This window comes from Equus caballus, chromosome 2 (genome assembly GCF_041296265.1).
Source record: "Equus caballus isolate H_3958 breed thoroughbred chromosome 2, TB-T2T, whole genome shotgun sequence".
NCBI classification, from domain to species: Eukaryota; Metazoa; Chordata; class Mammalia; order Perissodactyla; family Equidae; genus Equus; species Equus caballus.
The window spans coordinates 111,033,154-111,059,948 of NC_091685.1; the positions used below are offsets into that span (position 1 = coordinate 111,033,154).

Consider the following 26,795-nt stretch of genomic DNA (forward strand, 5'->3'; position numbering starts at 1 on the left):
TGTTTGCTGTTCCAAAGTCTCCTGATGCTAAGGAAATCCAGACTATCATCAACCTAAAGATGTGTGTATGAGACATCACCCAATCTCATTATTCTCATTATTCTTCATCTGTCCTTCACATCCTGTCATTCTTATGCAAAATGGATACCTGAGGATGCAAGTTATCTTCACTCATCTATGAACTGGAGGGGGAGGGAGGCTAAAGGTCTAGGGAAACTTCGAGACACCACCAGTGACCACAAACTAATATTTGCCTTAGAAGCAGACGCTATTTTCGTTAACAACAAATATTATTGGCAAGGAAGAAATGCAGAAAAACAATGCAAAATATTTGAACTGTAAAAAAAAAACCACTTCCATTCCTTCAATCTTCTACCTTTGGAGACAAGTTCTGCCCAAAATCTGGTTAAGCATTTCCTCCAAGAGATCCACTGACTAAAGTATCCTAAAGAGACTGGAAGTCATCTACCATTACCTTGGAGGTTCTGCCTTATTCTAAGATGAGCTTGAAAAAAAGGCCCAAAACCTTGGAACGGCCCAAGAATAACATCTAATCTCTAGGTTTACCTTAAAAATTTCTCAAGGTCTTTTGTACAAGGTGTAGGTAAAAACTAGGATAAATTACACCTTACTGTGAAATATAACAGTTGGGGTTAAATTTGGCCTTACAGAGAGAAAAGTAAGCAAAACAGATTATAAATCAACAATCCCACCATATTATATAACAGACTTACAAAGTGTTACAAATATAAAGAACATAAAAAAATGCATCCTTTAAAAAATGAGTTTAAATTCATGTATCCTTTTCTATTTTGAGAGAGATTACATACATAACTTGAAGAAAGACATATCTGGACAAGGCACGGCAGAGAAATTTAATTTAATATAGCCTAAGTAACTTCTTAGAGAAATAAAATCCACTGTCAGTTTTCTTCTACTTACTCTGACAACAACTGCTAGGCCAGGACTTATCAAAAGTTGTTGATGATAACGTGAATCTAATAAGTATTAAATAGCCAGAAATTTACCTTAATGTGAATGAAAATGTTAAAAACTTCTCAAAAATAAATCAGATGAAACAAAAATCTCAAAACTTCAACTCTCTAGGGAAATACTGATGCAACAATGGGGTAGGGGAAATGCAATGGACTACAAAATAGTTTCATTAATACCAAACCATAAGCAATAAAAACATAGACAAAAGCTTTTCTCTGTTCTTTTCATTTCCTTTAGTTTAAGATCATTCAGTATCCTCTAAATGCTAAACTGATTAGAAAGTAACTTGAAAAGAACAAAGCAAAACAACTTGACATAATCAAGTGATCCAGTTCTTGATTTTACAATGCCCACACTGCTTTCTTTCTTACCTTGTCTATCCTATCTGGGCGGTTAGTGGCTGCCAAAATGGTCACGTCCTTTAACTGTTCAATGCCATCCATTTCAGTTAAGAGCTGAGCCAAAACACGATCAGCTACATTCCCAGCACCTGAAGAACTGATTTTTAAAAATATACTTTAACAATCTGTTTAGCTATTTGCAAATACTCTATTACTTTCAAAAGAATGTCCAGTCTATGAGAAAAAAAAATTGTTTCAAAATATAAAATACATGCTTCAGGATTCACTGCTTGTTGAATTATTATACCCAAAAACTAACTATATTCAAATCATTTCTTTTCCTCCATCATCAACCATGTTCATTTTCTCTCCAGTAATAAACTGGTAAGTAAATATTACATATAAAAGATCTGGGAAGCAAGATACCAGATTATTTAAAATAGTTCATCAATAAATAATTACTTAATTTAATCAATATTTGCATTCTAAATGGTAAATATACTGTCAGCAATAGGGGATAAAAAAACTGAGTAAGATACAAACCCACTCCTCACGTGAAGCTTAGAGCCTATGTAAAATAAAAAACTCCTTACACACCCATAACAAATGCAATTATTTCTGATGTATTTTGATATTTTCTAATATTAAGAATTTTTTTAAGCATGTCAGCAGGTAGGTAGTCACCATAATCCCCATATATGGAAAAATAGGCAAAGAAAGTATGTTATTTTGTTCCTTTTGTTCATGTACCAGGTTAATTACAAAGCTACTACTGGACATAATACACTTTAATTTAATCCCATTTCCTTTTACCACAAAAAAAAAATGAATATCGATTTTTAAGAAGTAAATTCAACAGGTCTTACTAATTAACAAAACCCTAAATTACACAATCAAGGCCACACAATAACAATTCTCATTAGCACTAGATGAAACTTAGTAGGAGCTGTTTAGAATTGAGAAATATATAAAAAAAATCTATGTGGATGATTATACAGTGAAGTAGCATTCTAAGTGTATTAAACAGCTCAACGCAATCAGATGTACTTGGGGGGAATGGAGAAGAGGGAAAGAGAACAGAAGGGACACATCCTATACTTTTGTCTTAGCACCCGTGACACAAGTGCACCTTAGTACAATCACTGTGTAATATCTTTAAAAATAAGGTAGGAGGGACCAGTCTGGTGGCGCAGTGGTTAAGTTCGCACGTTTCGCTTCTCGGCGGCCTGGGGTTCGCCAGTTCGGATCCCAGGTGCGGACATGGCACCGCTTGGCAAAAGCCATGCTGTGGTAGGCATCCCACGTATAAAGTAGAGGAAGATGGGCATGGATGTTAGCTCAGGGCCAGTCTTCCTTAGCAAAAAGAGGAGGATTGGCAGTAGTTAGCTCAGGGATAATCTTCCTCAAAAAAGAAAATAAGGTAGGAGGCTGGCCCAGTGACATAGTGGTTAAGTTTGGGTGCTCCACTTTGGTGGCCCAGGGTTCACAGGTTTGGATCCCAGGCATGGACCTGGCACTGCTCATCAAGCCATACTGTGGCGGTATCCCACACAAAATAGAGAACGACTGGCACAGATGTTAGCTCAGGGACAATCTTCCTCACACACACACACAAAAGGTAATTAGGATCTCCAAATAACAGAATTTAGATCTCAACATGCATTACAAGTTCAAAAACTTGACTCAGTGTATACACAGGAGAGTGGCCTCTAACTCACACTAATCAAACACACATGAGGTTATTATATAAATCACAGTCAATTCATTAAGTTAAATAAATGGTCCTTTCCAATGTCTAAAAAGTTTGGGATCAAAAAGTACCTGGAAAGCCACTGAGATTTGTTTTAGTTGGCAGTAATTCCTGCAAGTAACTAATCAGCAGGTGCACAGATTTGCTGATTTGACTACTTAAGCATAAACTGAACATTTTGAATAAATGGATTACATATCCTTCAAAAGATCCTCCATAATATAACTTTTCCACATGAGAGTTTAACTGTCAGATAGGAACACTGTTAGCAAAAGCTCTAAGGGCGCCTTCAAAATGGCCACAAGTATATAAATATTTAAGGCTGCCAAAAGATTACATCTTTAATTGTATCTACTCTGCTAATTAGTTGTGATCCTGCACAACAAAGGAAGATCACATGAACAGGTCTTTGGAGAGTCAAGGTGGACTGCCCAAGGGAGATGGTTTCTAACCTACGACCTGAAAAATGAGTGGGGACCAGACAGGTAAAGGGAAAGAAGAAGAAGAGAGAGAAAACAGAACAATGAAAATGGAAAACAGTTCAAATAGCTCAGCATGGCAGTAAGGTGGAAATTTAAGATTAGTACAGAAAGATAAACCAAGGCTGGATAACAAAGGCTTCGTTACCCAAATTGCTGTGTTTGGATTTTATCTTAAACTTAATGGGAAATCTCAAGTAGAGACATGACAAAATCAGCTTTATGTTTTTGAGGACCACTATGGCTACAGTGTGGAGAACAGGTTAAAAAAGGGCAATACCGGTCTGTTCTCCAGTCCAGCATGTAGGGATCTTGGAAGTCTTAATTCCCTCCTAACAAGTAAAAAGCTGAACAAACTGAAAAATTAACAACTCTTCTTAGATTCCTCAGAAATGTGAGATTAGAGATATCTTAATTGGTTCAGGCTGCTGTAACAAAATACCACAACTTGGGTGGTTTATGAACAATAGAAATTTATATTTCTCATTGTCTAGAGGCTGGGAAGTCCAAGATCAAGGTGCCAGCATGGTTGGGTAAGAGCCCTTTTTCTGGTTCATAACCAATACCTTTCTCACATGGTGGAAAAGGGCAAGCAAGCTCTCTGGGGCCTCTCTCATAAAGACACAAATCCCACTCATGAGAGCCTCACCCTTACGACCTAAGCACCTCCCAGAGGCCCCACATCTTAGGATTTCATCATATGAATTTTGGGAGGAAACATTCAGGCTATAGCAACAAGGCAAACCATTGCTCCCAAAATTGGAGAGACAGGCTGGATACAGAGAAACCAATGAGCAGAAACCTCCATGGGAACCAGTGCCGGGGTAGGGAAATCTGAAACATAACTGATGAATTGCTGGAGGCTCAATGTGGAAAAGTCTGAGAGTTAAATACTCCAGGAAGAGCCAATCATAGGGAAATCATCACATTTTTGTGAGCTTAAGCTCCAGAAGCTATACCAGGTTCTTACAGGAAAGATGTAAGGAAAATCTCCTTATACTTCCAGCAGGAGAAGGGGGAAAGTACCATTTTGAACATGCCAGAACATTCTGTACTTCTTAACAAGTCCTGCCTTCAAGAGAAACTATTTTACCAGAACCAAAACTATTAGGATTTTATCAGAGCCCAGTTGAATTGGAGGAAGGAAAATACCCAACTCTAGCCCTTACTAGCCATCTTGTTCCACTCTAAGGAAGGGGGAGTTACTGAAAAGCAATTGTGAAGTTCACAGTCCAGCAACACAGACTCACTAAAAGAATGCAACTTAATCATAGGACCATAGAATACTTCTCCTCCCAACAACACCTTAATACTACATTACTAAAGGCCTATTTACAACAGTTCATTTTACCTAGTACATCGTGTCCGTCTATCAGGAAAAACCACAAGACATACTAAAAGGCAAAGAAAAAACACAATTTGAAGAAACTGAGCAAACACTAGAACCAGAGAATGAGCAGGAATGTTGCAATTATCAAACCAGGAATTTTTTTTTTAAACTACGATTAATATGCTAAGGGTTCTAATGGACAAAGCAGACAACATACAAGAAAGGGACAATGTAAGCCTAGAAATGGAAATTCTAAGACTCATAAAGAAGTGCTAGAAATCAAAACACTTACAGAAATAAAGAATGCTGTTGATGGGCTCATTAGTAGACTAGACATGGCTGAGGGAAGAATTTCTGAGTTTAAGTATATGGCAATAGAAACTTCCAAAATTGAAAAGCAAAGAGAACAAAAGACTTAGAAAAAAAAAAGAAACAAAAGACTATTCAAGAACTGTGGACAACTACAAAAGGAGTAATAAATGTGTAACTAAAATACCCAAAGGAGAAGAAAGAGAGTAGGATAGAAGAAATATTTGAAGCACTAATGACAGAACTTCCCCAAATTAATGTCTGACACCAAACCACAGATCCAGGAAGCCCAGAGAACATAAAGTAGGATAAATGCCAAAAAAACTACACCTAGGCATATTATTTTCAAACCACAGAAAGTCAAAGACAAAGAAAAAATCTTCGAAGAAGCCAGAGGATAAAAACACTTTACCTTAGAGGAGCAAAGATAAGAATTATATTGGGTGACTCCTCAGAAACCATGTAAGCAAGGAGACTAGAGTGAAATATTTGAAGTGCTGAGAGAGAAAAACCACCAGCCTAGATTTCTTTATCCAGTGAAATTATCTTTCAAAAGTGATGAAGAAATAAAGACTTTCTCAAAAAAAATTGAGGGAATGTGTTGCTAGTAGACCTGTCTTGCAAGAAGTGTTAAAAGAAGTTCTTCCAAGAAAAGGAAAATGATCTAGGTTAAAATGCAAATCTATGTAAAGAAAGGAAGAATATTAGAGAAGGAATAAGTGAAGATAAAATAAAAACTTTAATTTTCTTATTCTTAATTGATCTAACAGATTACAGTTTGTCCATAATAATAATAACAACAATCACAGAAATGATACAAGGAACTAGAGGGAGGAATTCAAATATTCTGTATTCTAAAGTACTCACACTACCTATGAATAGTGCTATTTTGAAAGTAGATGTAGATTAGTTGTAAATGTATATTGCAAATTCTAGGGCAACCACTGAAAAAAGTATTTAAAAAAGTATAATTCATATACTAAGAAAGAAGAGAAAAGTGGAATGACACAAAATGCTTGATTAAAACAAAAAAAGGCAGAAGAAGAGTGAAAGACAAAAACAGGAAAAAAGAACAGAGCCAACAAATAGAAAACAATAATAAATATGATAGTATTATCTAACTATATCACAATAATCACATTAAACATTAGTGGTCTAAATAAACCAATTAAAAGAGTGGATGAAAAAACAGGACCCAACTATATGTTGTCTACAACAAATCCACTTTAAATATAAAAATACATATAGATTAAAAGTAAAGGGATGGAAAAAGATGTACAACTTTAACACTAATGAAAAAAAGCTGGAGTAGCTATATTAATTTCAGACAGAGCAGACTTCAGAACAAGAGAAATTATCAGGGATAAAGAGGGGCATTACATAATGATAAAGGAGTCAATAGTCCAAGAAGACATAACAGTCCTTAATGTGCATTACCTAACAGCAGAGCATCAAAATATGTAAGGCAAAAAGTGATAGGACTGCAAGCAGAGAGAGACGAATCCAATCTTTGAAATCTCAACACTCCTCTATCAGAAATGGATAGATCCAGCAGGCAGAAAATCTACAATAAGGACACAGTTGAACTCAATAGTATCATCAATCAACTGGATACAATTGTTATCCATATACCACTTCATCCAACAACAGCAGAACACACATTCTTCTCAAAGTCATATGGAACATTCACGAAGATAGACTATATTCTGGGCCATAAAACATACTTTAACAAATTATAAAGAATAGAAATGAGGGGCTGGCCCCATGGCCAGGTGGTTAAATTCATACGCCCCACTTCAGTGGCCCAGGGTTTTACCAGTTCAGATCCTGGGCGCAGACCTAGCTCCACTCATCAGGCCATGCTGAGGCAGCATCCCACATAGCACAAACAGAAGGACCTACAACTAGAATATACAACTACATACTAAGGGGCTTTGGGAAGAAGAAGGAGAAGGAAAAAAAAAGTAGTAGAAGATTAGCAACAGATGTTAGCTCAGGTGCCAATCTTTAAAAAATATTAATTAAAAAAAAGAATAGAAATCATACAATGTATGCTATCAAACCACAATGAAATTAAACTAGAAATCAACAGCAGATAGTTGGAAAATTCCAAAATACTCGGAGATTAAAAAAAAAACATTTCTAAGTAATACATGGGTCAAAGAAGAAATCTCAACAGAAGTCAAAAAAGATTTTAAACTGAATGAAAATGAAAACACAACCTCTCAAAATTTGTAGGAGGTAGTGAAAGCAGTGCTTAAAGGGAAATTTACAGCACTGAATGCATATATTAGAAAAGAAGATCTAAAATCAATAATCTAAGATTCCATGTTAGGAAAGTGAAAAAAGAGAAAATGAAATCCAAAGTAAACAGAAGAAAAGAAATAATAAAAATCAGAGCAGAAATCAATAAAATGGATAACAGGAAATTAAAAGAGAAAATCAACAAAACCAACAGCTGGTTCTCTGAAAAGATAAAAAAAAAAATGATAAGCTTTTAGATAGGCTAACTAAGGAAAAAGAGAAAAAGACACAATTTACTAATATCAGAAATGAAAGAGGGGATATCACTACAGATCCCATAGATCTTAAAAGTTTAATAAAAGATACACTATGAATAATAACACTACACCCCCAAATTTTAAAATCTAGATGAAATGGGCCAATTCTTTGAAAGTCACAATCTGCTAAAACTTACAAAAGAAGACCTAGATAATCTAAATAGGCTTATAACAATTAAAGAAATTGAATCAATAATTAACAATCTTCCAAGACAAAAAGTATCAAAGCCAGATGGGTTTATTGGTAAATTCTACCAATCATTTAAGGAAGAAATTATACCAATTTTCTAGAATTTCTTCCAGAAGATAGAAACAGAGGGACTACTTCTTTTTTGTTTTTCTGAGGAAGATTAGCCCTGAGCTAACTACTGCCAATTTTCCTCCTTTTGCTGAGGAAGACTGGCCCTGAGCTAACATCCAGGCCCATCTTCCTCTATTTTATATGTGGGACGCCTACCACAGGATGGCTTTCTGCCAAGCGGTGCCATGTCCGCACCCAGGATCCAAATGGGTGAACCACAGGTCGTGAAGCAAAACGTGCGAACGTAACTGCTGCACCACCGGGCCGGCCCCCAGAGGGACTACTTCTTAATACCAAAACCAGACAAAGATATCAAAAGAAAACTAAGGACCTGTGTCTTTTATGGACAAAATATTAGCAAATTGAATTCAGCAATGTATAATAAAGTATGTATAATTCAACAATGTATAAAAAGATTTATACACTATGACCAAGGGGGATTTATCCCAGGTATACAAGGCTAGTTCAACATTCTAAAATCAATGAAACTAATCTATCACATCAATAGGCTAAAAAAAGAAAAATCACATGATCGTATGAATAGATGTAGAAAAGGCGTTTGACAAAATCCAACACCAAATCATGATAAAAATTTGGCAAACTAGGAATAAAGGGAACTTCCTCAACTTGATAAAGAACATCTACAAAACACCTACAACTAACATACTTAATGTTGAGAAAGAAGAAACTTTCCTGCTACAATTAGGAACAAGGCAAAGACGTCTTCTCTCACCACTACTTTTCAACAATATACCAGAAGTCCTAGCTAATGCAACAGAACAAGAAAAGGAAATAAAAGGTATACAAATTTGGAAGAAATAAATAAAACTGCCTTATTTGCAGACAAAATGATTACCTATGTACAACATATGAAAGAACTGACAAAACTCTTGTCAAAAACCTATACCAGATATCTGGACATTCACATGCAAAAAAATGAATCCAGACATAGACTTTACACTCCTCACAAAAATTAATTCAAAATGGATCACAGACCGGGGCTGGCCCCGTGGCCGAGTGGTTAAGTTCGCGCGCTCCGCTGCAGGCGGCCCAGTGTTTCGTTAGTTCGAATCCTGGGCGCGGACATGGCACTGCTCATCAGACCACGCTGAGGCAGCGTCCCACATGCCACAACTAGAAGAACCCACAACGAAGAATACACAACTATGTACCGGGGGACTTTGGGGAGAAAAAGGAAAAAAAAAAAAAAACAAAACAAAACGGATCACAGACCTAAACAGAAAACACAAAACTATAAAACTCCTAGAAGATAACAGAGAAGAAAATCTAAATGATCTTAGCTATGCTGATGACTTTTTAGATGTAACACCAAGGCATGACCCATGAAAGAAATAACTGATAAGCTGGACTTCATTAAAATTAAAAACTTCTGCTGTGCATAAAGATACCATCAAGAGAATGAGAAGACAAGCCACAAGCTGGAAGAAAATATTTGTAAAAGACGTGTCTGATTAAAGCTCTATTATCCAAAATATAAAAAGAACTCTTAAAACTTAACAATAAGAAATGAAAAACGCAATTAAAAAATGGACAAAAGACCCAAACAGAAACCTCACCAAAGATCTATACAGATGGCAAATGAACATATGAAAAGATGCTCAACATCATATTTCATGAGGAAATTGAAAATTAAACCAACAAGGAGATACCTCTACATACCTATTAAAATAGCCAAAATCCAAAATACTGACAACACAAATGCTGATTAGGATGCAGAGCAACAAAAACTCTCATTCAATGTTGATGAGAATACAAAAATAGTACAGCCACTTTGGAAGACAGTTTGGAAGTTTCTTACAATACTAAACATACTCTCATCATATTATCCAGGAATCATTTGCCTTGGTATTTACCCAGGCAAGTTGAAAACTTACCTCCATACCAAAACCTGCACACAGATGTTTATAGCTCCTTTATTAATAGCTGCCAAAACTTGGAAGCAACCAAGATGTGCTTCAGTATTTGAATGGATAAGTAAACTGTGGTCCACAGAGACAAGGGAATATTATTCAGTGCTAAAAAGAAATGCGCTATCAAGCCATGGAAAGACATGCAGAAACCCTAAACACACATTACTAAGTAAAAGAAGCCAATCTGAAAGGTTGCATATTGTATGATTCCAACTATATAACATTCCCAAAAATGTAACACTATGGAGACAATAAAAGGATCAGTGGTTGTCAGGGGTTGAGGGTGGCAGAGGGACAAATAGGCAGAGTACAGGAAATCTTTAGGGCAGGGGGAAACTACTCTGTGTGATACTACCATGGTGGATACATGTCATTACACATTTGTCAAAACTCATAGAATACACTACACCAAGAGTGAACCCTATTGTAAACTATGAATTTTGGGTGATGCTGTGTCGTGGGTTCACTGATTTTAACAAATATACATCTCTACCGTGGATGATGACAGTAGGCAGACTGTGCATGTGAAGGGTGAAGGGGTATATGGGAACTCTCTGGATTTCCTCTTCAGTTTTGCTGTGAACCTAAAACTGCTTTCCAAAATTAAAGTCTATTTAGAAAAACACAAAAAATAATTTTAAAGGGCAATATTGTAAGCCATTCAGTTAGTAAAATGTTGCAATAATCCAAGATAGAAAGAGAGATGTATGAATAAATATTGTGGCAACAAAGACAAAAAGTGGATATATATGAGAAATAATACATGTCATTACATATTTGTCAAAACCCATAGAATATACTACACAAGGAGACAAAACCAACAGAGCTGGTAAACTACTGTCTTCATAGAGTCACTGGGTGAAAAGGATTTGAACTATAAACACACTGGGTTTGCAGTGCCTGTGGGACAACTTGAGATTTAGATATAAAAGGAAGAGGTAAGACATGGAAATATAGATTTTGGAGGCTTTGCCATAAAGATGATAAGTGAAGAGATGGAAGTAGAAGAGATCACTCAGGAAGTGTATAGCGAATGAAGAAAGGTAAATGAGTAGTGAACAGAATGCTTACACCAGTATTTTATGAATAAGTGGTATATATTCGTCAGCTTAGGCTGCCATAACAAAATACCACAGGCTGAGTTGCTAAAACATAGAAATTTATTTTCTTGTAGTTCTAGAGTCTGGAAGTTCGAGATCAGGGTGCCAGCATGGCTGGATTCTGGTGAAAGCTGTTCCTGGTTTGCAGGCGGCCACCTTCTTGCAGTGTCCTCACATGGTACAGAGAGAAAGAGGAGCAAGCTCTCTGGTGTCTCTTCTCACACGGGCACTAATCCCAGCACAAGGGCCACACCCTCATGACTTTATCTAAACCTAATTATCTCCCAAAGACCCCACATTAGGGTTAGGGCTTCAACACATGAATTTTGGGGGGACGCAATTCAGTCTCTAGCAGGGCGCCAGAGAGGAAGGAAAGAAAACAAGGAACAAGAAACAGATAGTATCACAGCAAAGAGGAAGTTAACTGTGTCAAATGCTGCTGAGTCAAGTAAAGGAACAAAAAATGTTGAATGCAGTTATCCACATGAAGGTTATACTCCCTAGCATTGGAGAGAGTTACACATACACTAATAACAAATGTTAACCTAACTGCACTACTAAATGATGGTAAAATTCTTCTAATTTTTGTGCCCTACCTAGAGGAGTTTGTGTAACATAACTAAATTGTTCCAAGTGAGCGGTATATTTTCAACAAAAGAAAAAATCCTGGGCCATGCCACATCTCATTTTATATGTGCTATTGCTTGCTTTGTCTTTCCCTACTAGGATCTATACTCAAATGTCACAACCCATCCTTAGCTATGTCCTGTACACTCTCCCTTCTTTCTCCAATGAATTAGTAAGACTGCTAGATATCTTACTGGTAAGTGTGAATGTATTAGCTGAGCTTACTGAAAAGTAAAAATAAATAGCTACTAGGTTTTGTTTCAGATTCGCAAAGGTCATTATGGTATGGTAGGAGGAGGATCACGGAAGAAATGAGGGGGATAGTTTCATTACAGAGTGCAACAACTCATTCAATTCAATTCATTCATTCAACAAACATTCATTGCCTAGCAAGCCAGGCTGTTTTTTGAAATGAGAATGGAAGGTTAAGAAGGCATTCCCTACTCGCTGAAGGACCTTCGAGTCTAGTAGTGAAAAGAAAACCCCACATTTACTTGCTTTTCCAAAATAAAAAACACAGAGTAGTTCTTGAAAGACTAACTCAAGAACTCTGGATTACATTTGTTTTCAGTTTAAATAAAGAACTTCGACAGAATAAACAAAACTAAACAAAACTAGATTAAGATGACCACTTACTCCATCAGTAATGAAGAAGTGGCTCTAACTTATAACCATGAGTGATTTTATACTATACAGAATATTTAGAATCTTTTCTAGAAAAACAAGAGCAATCTCATATCTATCAAAGTGAGGTTTAACCAGGGGTAGTACTGAATTTGAGTACCACTCAATATAGACTTTCATATGTGGTAACATTTGAAAGAAAATCTAAAACATTTTATTAAAGGCTAAGAAAACAAGTTAACAAATGATAGAGATTTCTAATATTAAAATTTACATACAGGTTTTAACTTTTCAAATTTTATAAAACCAAATAATTTGAATACATTTAAAGGTATTCCAAATTTATATAAATTTTCATCATATAATTCAAACAGAATTTCAGTATCTCATAGCCCAGGATTAATGTTGTGAACATAAATTACTGTATAAATTAACATTTAAAGCTGAAAGAATGCCATATATAAGCTTTATTATCAGCACTTTTTTTTTTTTTGAGGAAGATTAGCCCTGAGCTAACATCTACCGCCAATCCTCCTCTTTTTGCTGAGGAAGACTGGCCCTGAGCTATCATCCATGCCCATCTTCCTCTACTTTATATGTGGGATGCCTGCCACAGCGTGGCTTAACAAGCAGTGCGTAGGTCCACGCCTGGGATCCAACCAGCAAACCCTGGGCTACCAAAGTGGAGCATGTGAACTTAACCACCATGCTACCAGGCCAGCCCCTATAAGCACTTTCTACATGAGAGCTTATTGGGAAAAAAAACTCCTAAAAACTGTACAACCATTTTTCATTTTGAATCTAAGGTTTAAGTCATAGGTAGGAAAAAAAAAAATTTAAGGGGTTTTTTAATGCCACTTTTTAGATGCTGAAAATGCACTGACACACCATCACATTATATTAACATAAACTAGTCTAAAGTTAATTTAAGAATGGATAAAACACTTCATAAACAGAAAGATTACCAGTACCATAATTGTTTCAGACACTGAACTAAACACCAAGCATTACGTACAGAGTCCATATAAAGAAATGCAACAATTAAAAGTTCAAGATATTCCATTATCAACAAAATCATAATGTATACATCCCTATTCACCCCATTCCTCAAAACTCTATATCTTATAAAGAGGTAACATAGAAAAGGTTTTCTTAGATTATCATTCAGCCTTTATCCCTTCCTTTCAGCTTCTTCTTAAGAAGAGGAGAGATACTAGGAAGTTAGAATCTGTGAAATAATATTAAATTACCAAGTAATCTGGAAAAGGATAGGGCTGAGATAGTGAAAACAAAAATTCACATGAATTGTAGCAAAAAAATAAATGGTGAATTTCAGCAGGAACCTGGAATCCATAAGAAAAAGTCAAATAAAAATTCTAAACCTAAAAACTGAAATTTAAAAAGATGAGTGTAAAAGCAGATTAGACACAACAGAAGAGAGGATTCTTGAACTAGAAAACAGATTAGTAGAAAGTAGCCAAACTGATTCACAAAAAGAAAAACAGACTGAAAACAGTGTAAAAGACATATGGAACTCAGTGGAAAGTCTAAGAAACATATAATTGCAATAAAGGGGAGAAGAGAGAGAATGAAATAGAAGGCATATTTCAAGAAATACAACCTGAGAATTTCCCAAAACTATCAAAAGGAATCACAGGGACCAAAAATGGACTCAGGATTTTCAAATGCTAAAGCCAATAAAATTATTGCCAACTAGAGATAACAGTCTGTGACCAACATTTACATTTAAGGTTTATTCCAAAAGCTGTCTTTGCAAAATGATTTTAGCAATCAGTGGCTAACAGTAAAACAAATACAAACAATATTTCAGAGTCCTAAACAGCAATTCCCCTAGTAATAGAAACAGTAGCTATTGGGGCACCATTTGCTTGCATACACACCAATAACTGCTTACTCATTAAAAATGTCAAGAATTCTCTTTTAAAAAGTAAAAATCTATTATAAAGATGTAGCTTGTAAGTTATGAAAACACTAAAATTATCAACATCTTTTCTTAAAGGGAAAGTGGAAGAAAAAAGGGAGATAGCCTGGGAAGGGTGACTAGATATTTTTAAGTTCAAAAAAATAGTGTAGGAACTTATGTTTTAAACAATTTAAAAAATTTGAACATAAACCTTTTCTATAATTCTGAATAAAACTTGTTGATAACACAGTAATAAATCTATCTACAGAACACATCTCTGTCCCTCAGAAAGAAGCTGATTCTTCCATAAACAAATGCATTATTTTTAATAAGTCATTTCCAATACCATCAAACTCTTAAACTGAAGAAATCTAATTCATGTTAGACTAGATTTTTTTAAAAAGCAATTCTACAGAAAAGCATTATATCACATTCCACATATTGTATTTTCCTGTAAACAACTTTCTGCATGCTTAAAATTCTAGCTATGCTATTCAGCTGACAATAACATCTTTATAATTAAATAAAGAGTCTATCGACTACAAGAAAACAAACAACTCAATCAAAAAGTGGGCAGAGGATATGAACAGACATTTTCCAAAGAAGATATACAGATGGCCAACAGGCACATGAAAAAATGTTCCACATCACTAATCACCAAGGAGATGGAAATCAAAACTACACTTAGATATCATCTTACATCCATTAGAATGGCTATAATCACCAAGACAAAAAATAATAAATGTTGGAGAGGTTGTGGAGAAAAGGGAACCCTCATCCACTGCTGGTGGGAATGAAAACTGGTGCAGCCACTGTGGAAAACAGTATGGAGATTTCTCAAAAAATTAAAAATAGAAATACCATATGACCCAGCTATCCTACTAATGGGTATTTATCCAAAGAACTTGAAATTAACAATATAAAGAAACTTATGCACCCCTATGGTCATTGCAGCATTATTCACAATAGGCAAGACGTGGAATCAACCCAAGTGTCCATCAATTGATGACTGGATAAAGAAGATGTGGCATACATATACAATAGAATACTACTCAGTCATAAAAAAAGACAAAATCGTCCCACATGCAATCACATGGATGGACCTTGAGGGCATCATGTTAAGCGAAATAAGCCAGGCAGAGAAAGAAAAATCATATGATTTCACTCATATGTGGAATATAAACAAATGTATGGACAAAGAGAACAATTTAGTGGTTACCAGGGTGAAGGGGGGTGGAGGAGGGAACAAGGGGTGAAGGGGTACACTTACATGATGTCTGACAAATAACGTACAACTGAAATTCCACAATGTTTTAAACTATTATAACCACAATAAAAAAATTAAATTAAATTAAAAAATAAAGAGTCTACCAAAATCAGAAATTTCTCAGATTCCTTGCTCACCTTGTTGAGCTGACTTAAAAATAATCTCCTCAACAAAGTCTTCTCTGATTCCCATAAATAAAATTAAACTCCCCTGTTTCTGAGAAACCATTTGTTTGCAGCATTATGAAAGCTCAGTACATAGTCTATTTATACAATGCAGTTTATCTGTGCCTTACTTATAGCCTCAAGAAAATGGAGAACTCTGATTTTTCAAAGAATGCTGTGAGGGGAGAAAACCTTCATAAATAATTATAAAAAATATATACTTACATTCATTGAATACCTACCTCCCAGACACTGTATTAATAATAGATGACACATATTTAACTTGCTGTGCCATGTATCACATGTATTCATTCATTAATCCCAATAACAGCACTGTGAGGTAGATACTACTTTTACTCTCATTTTATAGATAAGGAAACTGAGGCACAGAGAGGTTGAGTAACTTGCCTAAGATTCCATGACTAGCAAATGGCAGAGGCAAGATTTAAATACACATCTACCTGACTCCAGAATCTATACCCTTTCCATAATACTATAAAGTATAAATAACTTTAAAGAATTTTGTAAACCAAATACACCAATGTGCCAAAGTTAAGTTGAAATGTTTTAAATTAGCACTCTTGGGAAGGGATGGCAGCGGGGAGGCAGGGAGCTTTTATTATAGTTGAAAGGAAACAACTGTACTAAAGAAATATATGCCAATTAAGAACAAATAACCACCAAAACTGGAAAAATGAAAGCAAAAACCATTTGATGAATGCCAAGAATCAATAACGCCTTGAATTTTCCAGCTTATCACTACATGACAAACTATGCCATCAGATTGTGATCAATATTCAGCATAAACCTAACCGTAAGTGAGCTATTTTAGATTAACAAGATACCCTATAAAAGTAGACAGACATAGTGAGTTATCTTCGCCAGCTGTCCTAGAGCTGTGTAAGCTGCATGTGCTCTGCATAACTGCAGCTTTGTATAAACTGTTAACATAATGACATAAAAGTATGTATTTTTCCATTTTGCCATGATTTCCTAGTAAAAATTCTAAGCTAACATAGGCAATACTCATTACATCTGTACAGTTTTGACTCAAACACAGTGTTAGAGAAACAAATGATTCTTAAACTCAGAGTTCAATTCACACTATGACAAGGCTTTTGGGTTTTTTTGGTAAGGAAGATTGGACCAAAGCTAACATCTGTTGCCAGTCTTCCTCATATTGCTTGAGGACGATTGTCACTGAGCTAACATCTGTGCCAATGTTCCTCTATTTTGTATGTGGACAGTGTCACAGTATGGCTTGATGAGCAGTGTGTAGGTCCACGTCCAAGATCTGAACCCGCGAACCTTGGGCTACTGAAGTGGAACGTGTGAACCTAACCACTACCCCACTGGGCTGGCCCCACAATCATCCTCTTTTTGCTTGAGGAAGATTGTTGCTGAGCTAACATCTGTGCCGATCTTCTTCTATTTTTTGTATGTGGGACACCACCACAGCACGGCTTCATGAGTGGCATGGAGGTCTGCATTGGGAATCCAAACCTGCAAAGCCCAGGCCACCAAAGCAGAGCAGCAAATTTAACCACTACGCCACCAGGCCAGCCCCCAAAAGGTTTTGGTTTTTTTTTTAAAGATTTTATTTTTCCTTTTTCTCCCAAAGCCCCCGGGTACAAACATGTGTATTTTTTTTAGTTGTGGGTCCTTCTAGTCATGGCATGTGGGATGCCACCTCAGCACGGCATGGTGAGCAGTGCCATGTTCGCATCCAGGATTCAAACCGGCAAAACACTGGGCTGCCAAAGCAGAGCATGTGAACTTAACCACTCGGCCATGGGGCCGGCCCCCCCAAAGGGTATTTTTGAAGGGAATTTTTTCCCAATCCTGGACCTCCCCTCAGTCGTCATGAACATAATCCTGGACCTCCTCTCAGTTGTCATGAACATAATCCAACAAAAAGATAAACTAATCATGTCAGTTCAAACATTTTCTGACAATAGGCTGTCTAAAACTTGAAGCAGAGAAAATGCTTCTAAATATGTATTGTTTTCCTAGTGCCATAGACCTAGAAATGGTGATAGAGAAAACTAAAATTCTGTAGTAATTATAACGAATTATTATGCAATATGAAGTTTTTTAAATCATTCCAGTAAAACCTTTACTGATTAGTACTCATTGGGAAGGTTGCTTTGAATTTGGGAAAGGGCTTTGATATTCAATGAGCTTGGCTTCAAATGGCAGCTTCACCACTTACGTTTTGTGTGTAATCTTGTGGAAGAGTTACTTAACCTCTCTGAGCCTCAGTTTTCCCAAACAAAACACGGGAAGGCTCGTACCGTCCTCAAAATTAAGTAAAATCTATAAAGAATCTAGCATACTATTTAGCACAAAGGAACTGTAGATAACAAGTACAAGCATTAACATAATTATAATCATCACCATTAAAACTGGCTTAATGAAGATATCCAAAACTTTTTAAAGGTATTTTAAATTAAACTAACAAAGAAGTGTCTGGCATATAAATGTTTACTGACATAAAGCACGAACATGATGTATGGTAGATTTTCGGAAGCTAGGATAGCACAGGTCAGCAGATACATTCAGATTCATATTGGCAGTTCCCTACTTGGCCTTACTTACAACACAGTAAGAAAGTAACAAACTTCCTTAAAGATTGCCATGAAAACACTAACATAATACTAAGATAAGAGCTGCTCCTCTGAAGCCCTTCATAACTGTTAGGCATGCCTAAAACAGTGGGCCTAATAAATAAACTACTAAAAGAAACTTTGTTTTTACATGATGTATTAGTAGGAGATTGCCATACCTTGGTAATTAGAATTCTTTACATTTTAGTCTTAACTATTAGCTATTCAAATGTAGTAATAGCTTGGCTCCTCAGGGTGCTCAAGGAACGATTTATTTTGAATAGCTAAAATTTGCAGATAAGGATTTTTTTTAAAAAAAGATTTTATTTTTTCCTTTTTCTCCCCAAAGCCCCCCGGTACATAGTTGTATATTCTTCGTGGTGGGTCCCTCTAGTTGTGGCATGTGGGACGCTGCCTCAGCGTGGTTTGATAAGCAGTGCCATGTCCGCGCCCAGGATTCGAACCAACGAAACACTGGGCCACCTGCCGCTAAGCACGCGAACTTAACCACTCGGCCACGGGGCCAGCCCCCAGATAAGGATATTTTTTTACTTTTCAGACATTCTCATATTTTAAAATGATTTTTTTTAAAAAATGGAAAACCTTCTAAAACAGATAAAACAGACAGAATATTTTTCAACAATATACAAGATTCTGTGCTGGCATGCAGAAATGCTTCACTCAAGATATAGACTAAAGAGGAGAAAATCTCCACTTCTTTGGTTTCTTGGATCTATACCAAAAGAAGTTGACTTCATCTGTTTTTTTCTACCCTTTTTTGTGTGTCTTCTAAATGAAGGTACTTTCTTTTTTTCCTGAGGGACAGGGTTGGGTAGGTGGATACTGATTCAGGATCATTATTTACATGCTCTAAGTGTGGCTATAGACAAATAGAATTTACAACCCAGTCACTTGGGTGCTTGCTTACTTGAGAAAAGACTCACTTCGACTCCCCTACAATAAAATAAGTGTGACTGAATGGTCTTCTGGGCAGAGGGTAACATGGTGACCTTTCTACAAAATTCATTAGTATACAAAGGATGGCAGTAGTCTTTTTTAAAATGTTTTCTCACCAACCTAAGCAGTATGATCTTCAATACTGTTGCTATCCTGTTATCCTTTGATTATTGTTGCTATCAGTTACATTAAAAAGAGTATCTACCATTTCTATATACTTAGCACTTCTGACCAAGTTTTGTGATTCCAGACCAACTTTTAGAGTTAGTGTGTTCAAAAACTATTGACTTTTTTTGAAGAAAGCAATGCCTGACACTTCATTAATTCTTTTTAGAGGTCTTTTGCAGGTGAATGTATCCCAATGCTTACAAATGATTCGTTATAATGAAGATGATGACGCTTCTATGAACATAAACGCAAGTGACAAAATTCCAAAAGATAGGCTCTGTATTAATTTTAAAAGAAAATTGGTTCAAAAATGACACTAAAACATAGTGAAGTCAGACTCTGCTAGCAGTTAGTTGAGTGAACCAAATCTCTAGTTTCTCTGAGCCTTTATTCCTTTTTCAAAAAATAAATGTCTGGGTGCTTTTCTGCTAGACACTGTGCATCTGAGAAAAGAGGATAAAGACATGACATTATTGTTCCCTTGAGGATTTAATAATTACTGGCATGTATGAATGAAGAAGTTGAATTAGACAATACATAGACAGGCCTTTCTAGTTTTAAAATTCTGTGATTCAGAAACTTATTATTGACACCTCCAATCGGGTGCTTCTAAACAGAAAGAGGTGAAACTCATACTTGTCCAATTTCCTACTTGTTGTAGGAGGAGATAGTGACTGTATGTAACTAATGTTGAAGATTAGGTGAAGGGAACTCTGTGGGTTTCCATTACCCATGCTGTATTTGCCCTTTCTTTCCACAGATCATTGAGAGCTGGGTGGAGAACAGCATAATGAAAATGTTTTATGGGCTGAGAAATATTCTTGGCTGATTTTCAAAGCTGCAGTAGGAAACAAAAACCATAAAACTGACATCATAGGAAATCAAAACCAACTCCAAGAAAAAGTTTAAAACAAATGTGCAATCACTAACATAATGAAATGATTTCATAAAACTTTATTATCTGCTAGAGATAGGCAAGACAACAATGGGGGAAAAAAGTGTTCAGCTGTAGAAAATATTGAAGCTAGACTTTCCCAAAACATTAATTCTTGTATCCCTTCAGAAGTCAAGCCCCTTTTCCAAATTATTCCTATTCAAAACTCATCTAGTGCCACGGACTGAAGGCCTTTATGGTATCTTAAAATGAGCAGTAAACTAGAGCCATAAACCAAACCCAGCCAGTGAACTGTTTTTTTGATTACATATTCTCTACAGCTGTTTTTGCACTACAGAAGCAAAGATGAATAGTTGCAATAGAGACCGTGTGGCCCAAAAAGCCGAAAATATTTACTAACTGGTCTATTACAGAAGAGGTATGCCAATCCCCATCTTAAAGAAATCCCACTATCATGATGTTAATTATTACACTGATTTTATTTTTCAACACTAAAAATTTCACAAAAATGATATATGTCTTTCCTCTTCAATTCCTCCAATAAAATAAAATGCCCCATCATCCCCTATGATTTCTAAATTATAGACCAATATCTCATGTATCTGACTTAAATTTTAAAATATTTTTCTAGTATATATTTTCAAATGTCATAAAGAGTTCCAAATGGGAGGCATCTGAATTTGTTTCTTAAAATCTACCTCCCACACTCCCATAGTCAGTATTCAGGCTCAGAAGAGAACTAAGAAGACCAGCCAAACATAAACTACTCTGAACACAAGCACTAACTATGACGATTTTCTTGGTACATGTAAAATGCATTTTAAAGGCAAAATAACTACAATAGGAGACATCTGTGTCCCACAACAAGAAATTTCCAACTCCTAGTAAAATGCTATGCCAGGCCATCTTTCTAAGGAAAGTCATACCTTTAATCTATGCTATAGTACTTACCCACAATGCATAGACAAAACAGAACACAAAAATAGAGAACTTGGCTATACTTTATAAAACTATTATAATGAAAAATATGTTACACATTTTCCATTTCTTCTTTTGTTGTTTTCCTCAAGATTTCTGTTTAATATTAAAAGTTTACCAATGTGAGAACTATGTTATATCTGAGGTGATGAAGTATAAATTAGAGAAAACTGCCTACCAGGACATAGGGATTGAATATAGCAACTTTAAATACAGATATACAAAATAAGAGTGGTTAGGAGTATTTAACAAGTGGCTATTGTTAGAGTGTCTTAAACATAAAAAATATTCTTTAAGTATTTAGATACATGAGAATTTTTACACTGATATAAACACACTTCTTCTATCTGAAATCCTGATAGTGTATGAGGTAGCAGTAGTAGAGTTCAAAGGCACTAGATCAGAAAACATGAGTTCTAGTCTTGTTTAGGTCACAAGGAAGATGTGCTTCTTCTCTTAAATTCTAGGGGCTTCTGTTCCTTGTGAAGAATAAAAGGTTACACTAGATGACTTCTAAGAATTTTTCCAGCTATAAAATTTTATGATTTTATGAAATTTTAAAAACCACCATAAAAATCACATTAAAAAAATTTATAACCCTCCTTGAAAAGTGTCATTTAGAGAAATGATGCCTACAAAAATTTCCTCTACAGTGCTTAGTGTCATGAATTCACTGAATTTACCTGAAATCTGGATATGCCGTAAAAGAGCTACCCCATTTCCTGATCTTTATTTTAAAACTCAGAGCTCTTTTCAGAATGCTGCTAAGCCTGGAATCTTCATTTTCAATGAAAATTGGCCCAGAACTTCTTACTTTTTCCCCAACCACTCCAAGTGGAAACCAACTCTGGACTATTAAGTACAGAAACAGCTATACAAGAAAGCAGTTATTAAAATCACAGATTCTCCAATACCTCACAGAAGATACCAATGAATCAGCTCTTAACTGAGTACTTAATCTTTTTCATTTTTCCATATATTTAATCTTCTTCTTTACATTCTAGTCATAAAACAACATCCCAAACATTTTTTATATAATAGTACTGGCTTTATAAAACAGATCATCTTCTCTTTCTTACTGTCTTTCTTCTATTTCTAAGATATAAACTTTTTTCATATTTTAAGTTTTTGAAATCAAGACGTCTCTTGGAGTTGTGATTTCTCAGCACCACTCCATAATTTAAGGCTGCATTTTTCTTCAATATTGGTACATAAAATAATGATGGGTCTTACGACAGATGGCATCTTAGATTAATGAAATGCCATAGTGTCTGTTATCTGTAGAATAATTTTTCTAATTTCCCAAATGCTTCATTAGAACATAACGAATGTAGAACGTAAACTCTGTTGGGGCAGGATTCATTTCTATCTCTATTACTATATTTATATCTATTTGGAAATTATTATTACAAAAATATCTATGCAGAAATTATAAGAAACAAAGTTTTTTAAGCAGTTACAAAATGTCAAGTATTATGTGATGTGCTTTACACGTATTTAATTCCAACAACCTAGAATTTACTATTAGCTCCACCTCACAAATGAAGAAACTAAGGCTTACAGAGGCTAAGCAAATTGCCCTAGGTCCTGGTCACTGTTTTATCCCCAACACAGAGCCTGTTGCAGAGTGAGCATTCAATAAATACCGAACAAGTGAATGAATGAATACTTGCAAAGGGGTCTTACAACAGCCCAGTTAGACAGACAGGGTCATTACTAATGTAAGACACAGAGAAAATGCACAATAAATACAAGCTTGAACTCAGACCTGGTATCCTGGAATCTGTGGTGTAGTCGAGTGAAAAAGTGGCTCAGAGTATCTGCTTTGGAGTCAAAATATGTGAATTCAAATCCAAGATCTGCTACTAAGCATACATGACCTTGAAAAACATATTTATGCATCTATATGCCTAAGTTTTCTCACCTGTAAAAAGGAGATGAGAATAGGACCTACACCTCTTGAGTTGTGATGATTAGAAGTTAATACAGCAAAAGGCCATAACATGGTGACTGAGGTCCAAACAAAGGGCGTCACATTATTTGGAAGTTAATTAAATAAACAAGATGGGCCTCTCCAGCTAGTGACTCTAGGTTTCAGAGACGGTCCTTGTACCAAATCTCTTCTAGTTCTGCTTGAAGTTTGGCATTACCAGGCAATCAATGTTAGCTGATGAGGATGATTTGGGATGGTGTGACTGGCTAGAATGTCCTAAGACAGAGAAAGTTGTTCTAAGAATCAAGGGACTCACTCTACACCTCTCTACTTCTGGGGACAGGACTGCTGCCTAAGACAAGGTTGACTGATGATTTAATTCCCAGCTTGCACTCCCATTCCCACTATAACCTTTAAAAAGGTAAATACTTAAGCTAGCTGGGAAATGGGGCACAATACTGGAGCCAATTGCCAATTGTATAATATCTTACTTTGCATTAACATAGGGGCCTTTCTGTGAGTTTTTTTCTCTACCTATCAAGCACTTAAAACAGTTTCTAGTACATAATAAGCACTAAATGAATGTTACCCAATACTATTATTAGCCCAGTATAATTCAAATCTCTTCCCTACCTCAGTGCCTTACTCCTGAGCATACATCTATTTACCCAAGAGCTATGCTACTTTAACAGCAATTTCAATTTTCCCAAATGTTATAGAGATCATTGAAGCACTTTGCAAAGGGAATCTTACAGCATTTCCTCTGACTCATCATATGAACTAAGACCAAAAGAAAATCTTATTTGGATCACCCATAATTTAAATGGGCATACAGAAAAAGACAAGTAAGTGTCAGGCTTATTTATTTTTTAAGTCCTAAGGAAACTTAAATGCGGTAGGAAGGAGGGGAAAATAGTGGGTGTAATTAGACACTTTCTTATAAGTATGAAAAATCTCTCTTTCTGAAAGTACAAATATTTCTAAAGCTAAGCAAATAGTATGTCTATGCTGTATTTACAATGTGCTGGTTACAATCCTGAGTTCCACAGCGAATTTGAGTAACTTGAAACGGTCGAAATAATTGATTTAACATACACAGACAGTAAGGACTAGCATACAGTATAATTCCCTGCTCAATTTGTTAAACATCTTAAGTTTGGAAATTAAAATCTTGATAAGAAGAAACAGTCTTCTTATGCACTGTCATTTTTGGACTAGTCATATGGGTTTGATCTGAGTGTTACAGAAAACAGATAATAACTTTGAACAAATGAAAGCAATGACTATTCTACAGCCCAATATTATGTAGAATTGCCCCTAGGCAGTGTTGGCTCATCACACAATTAGGAAAATATACACTGAAAACAGAGTATCACCCTGTGAGATTCTTTGGCTATAAAAAACGAACTATATAAGACTTAGTGCAACTAAAGTGCAATCAAAACTCTCCATTTTGGACCATTTGCACTTCATTTGCTCATAAGCCTCACCTTTGTTTTCTGAAATGTCGACTAACTTGACCAAAAATTTTTCTATACAAAGGAAACTGCACAGAATTTATTTTTACTTGATTTTAATGAGCCACTGAGGGAGGGAGGTATACAATACACACTATGATGAAGACTATCAGAGGAAACGATATCTAAAGGCTGCAAATCATTAGCATCTCTAATATATTTGTAAATTCCTACTGAGCCAAATTGTCTGCAAAAACAAGATACTTCTACCAAGTGCCTTGTGTGGTTTTTCACACCATCTCATTTCAAAAGCATTTTATGAGAACTCTGCTATATATTCTACCTCTTGTCTGATTCATATTTAACAATGTATCACACCTTATTCCTTTTTTAGGCTCCAAAAACAGATGTCTCTGATGTCACATAAATGTGGCAGGTCACACTACTTCAGCAAACTTCTCTGGCGTCTTTTTCTTCTCTTGTAGTTAAGATGAACTTGAGCTATCTGTAACCTTCTGTGCTATCTCACCTCAGAAGTAATAAAAGGGTCCGAGTAACTTCAACTCACAAAATAAAAAGACTGGTAGGTATTTATGGGATACTGAAAAGGGGGGACAAGAGCAGGGAGAGTAACCTCCTAACAATCATTTCCTAATGACAGTTTATACTCTCATCTGATGAGGCAGCTCTGCCAAGGAAGGAAGAGGAAAGTAATACTTCTTATCGCCTTTAATACTGGGGACTTAAAAGGTGTTTTCCGCCATCACTGTAATCACCATCAGGAAAACTTTTATACATCAGAAAGCTATGCACAAAACACATAAATTAACATTCTCTAACATGAAGTACTTGTAGTACATATTCCTTAAAAGACCTCTAAACATTTGTTGAGAAAAAAATCATACTTGTAAACAGTTCTGATATGTATATATACACACACATCTGTATGAAACGAGATTATAATCTTCTTTATTGCTTGAGATTTGGTAACAAAATTATTAATACTAATTTTTATTCTATTGTAATTAATTATATTGTAGGAAACATGATTTAATCCAGAGAATACTAAAATCTGTGCAATAAAATATTTTATTATAATTGGGTTCTACTGTATCATACAATTACACTTAATTGAGCTTTGTTTACATTTTTAATTATGTTTATAACAACTTTAATTTTGATAGGCAGTGCTAGGGGGTCTCTGTAGATAATAAACTATAAAAATTAACTCAAATGTCCCAAATGGATACCAGTGTTTTTCAAAAAACAAATATTCTATATGAAAGTATTACAAAGTGATAACAGGAAATAATTTAATGGATATAAGAGAAAAAACTACACGAATTTAAAAATGTTTTCTTTTAGGCCAAATGTATTAATAAAAAAAATTTGTATAAGAAATGCTATTTACCCTGTAATTGCTGATATTTAATAGCAGTTCTATTAAATATTTCTTACCTGCCCCTTTCAATTGCTAAGGCATCAAGTTCATCAAAGAAAATGATGGAAGGAGCCACTGCTCTTGCTTTTCGGAAGATCTGGTGGAAAGAGGGCCACATTAGGTAAAGATCAGTGAACTCCAGAAAACTGTAGTTGGTTTTAGTTTGAAAATGGTATTTAGAACTAAATCTACTATGTACTGGTCAAGCAGCCCAATCATTTTGTATACACCCTGTAACAGATCTATGCACACTTCACAAAGGATTTGTACCTTCTTCCACAGTGCTTACTTGCACAGAGACAAGACACCAATATATATTCACAGAGGTGTGCAGGAGGCAATTTCATTAAGCAATCAGACAATCTCAGTTAAAATCCCCCCTCCACCACCTGTAGCTGCGTGACCTTCAGCAGGTAGCTTTACTTCTTCAAACTTCAATTTCCACATCTATAAAAAGCCTGCCTCAGAAGATTACTTTAAGAATTGAACAAAAAAAGGAATGCAAAGCATTTAGCACATGCCTGTAACATAGTACGAGGCAGTAAATGATAGGTATTATTAACTATCATAAACACATGTTTGAAAGAAAAACCATAAATGTGCAAAATCAGCCACAGATTAGCATATAAAATATCCATAAGCCCAAAAGCCACATG

General features: G+C 35.6%; 1 protein-coding gene across 9 annotated transcripts in view; it reads right to left on the minus strand.

The window, feature by feature from the left end:
• AFG2A (AFG2 AAA ATPase homolog A) overlaps window positions 1-26,795 on the minus strand; it is a 309,252-nt gene that overhangs the window by 205,070 nt on the left and 77,387 nt on the right. For all 9 annotated transcript variants that reach the window (XR_002806528.2, XR_011436155.1, XR_011436156.1 and 6 more), the window contains exons 13-14: window positions 26,157-26,236; window positions 1,368-1,494 (exon numbers count right to left, since the gene is read on the minus strand). Coding sequence is in view for 5 of the 9 variants with exons in the window: in XM_003364517.5 (XP_003364565.1) it covers window positions 1,368-1,494; window positions 26,157-26,236 (207 nt within the window). In the remaining 4 variants the exon portion in view is untranslated. The remainder of the gene's footprint in view (window positions 1-1,367; window positions 1,495-26,156; window positions 26,237-26,795) is intronic.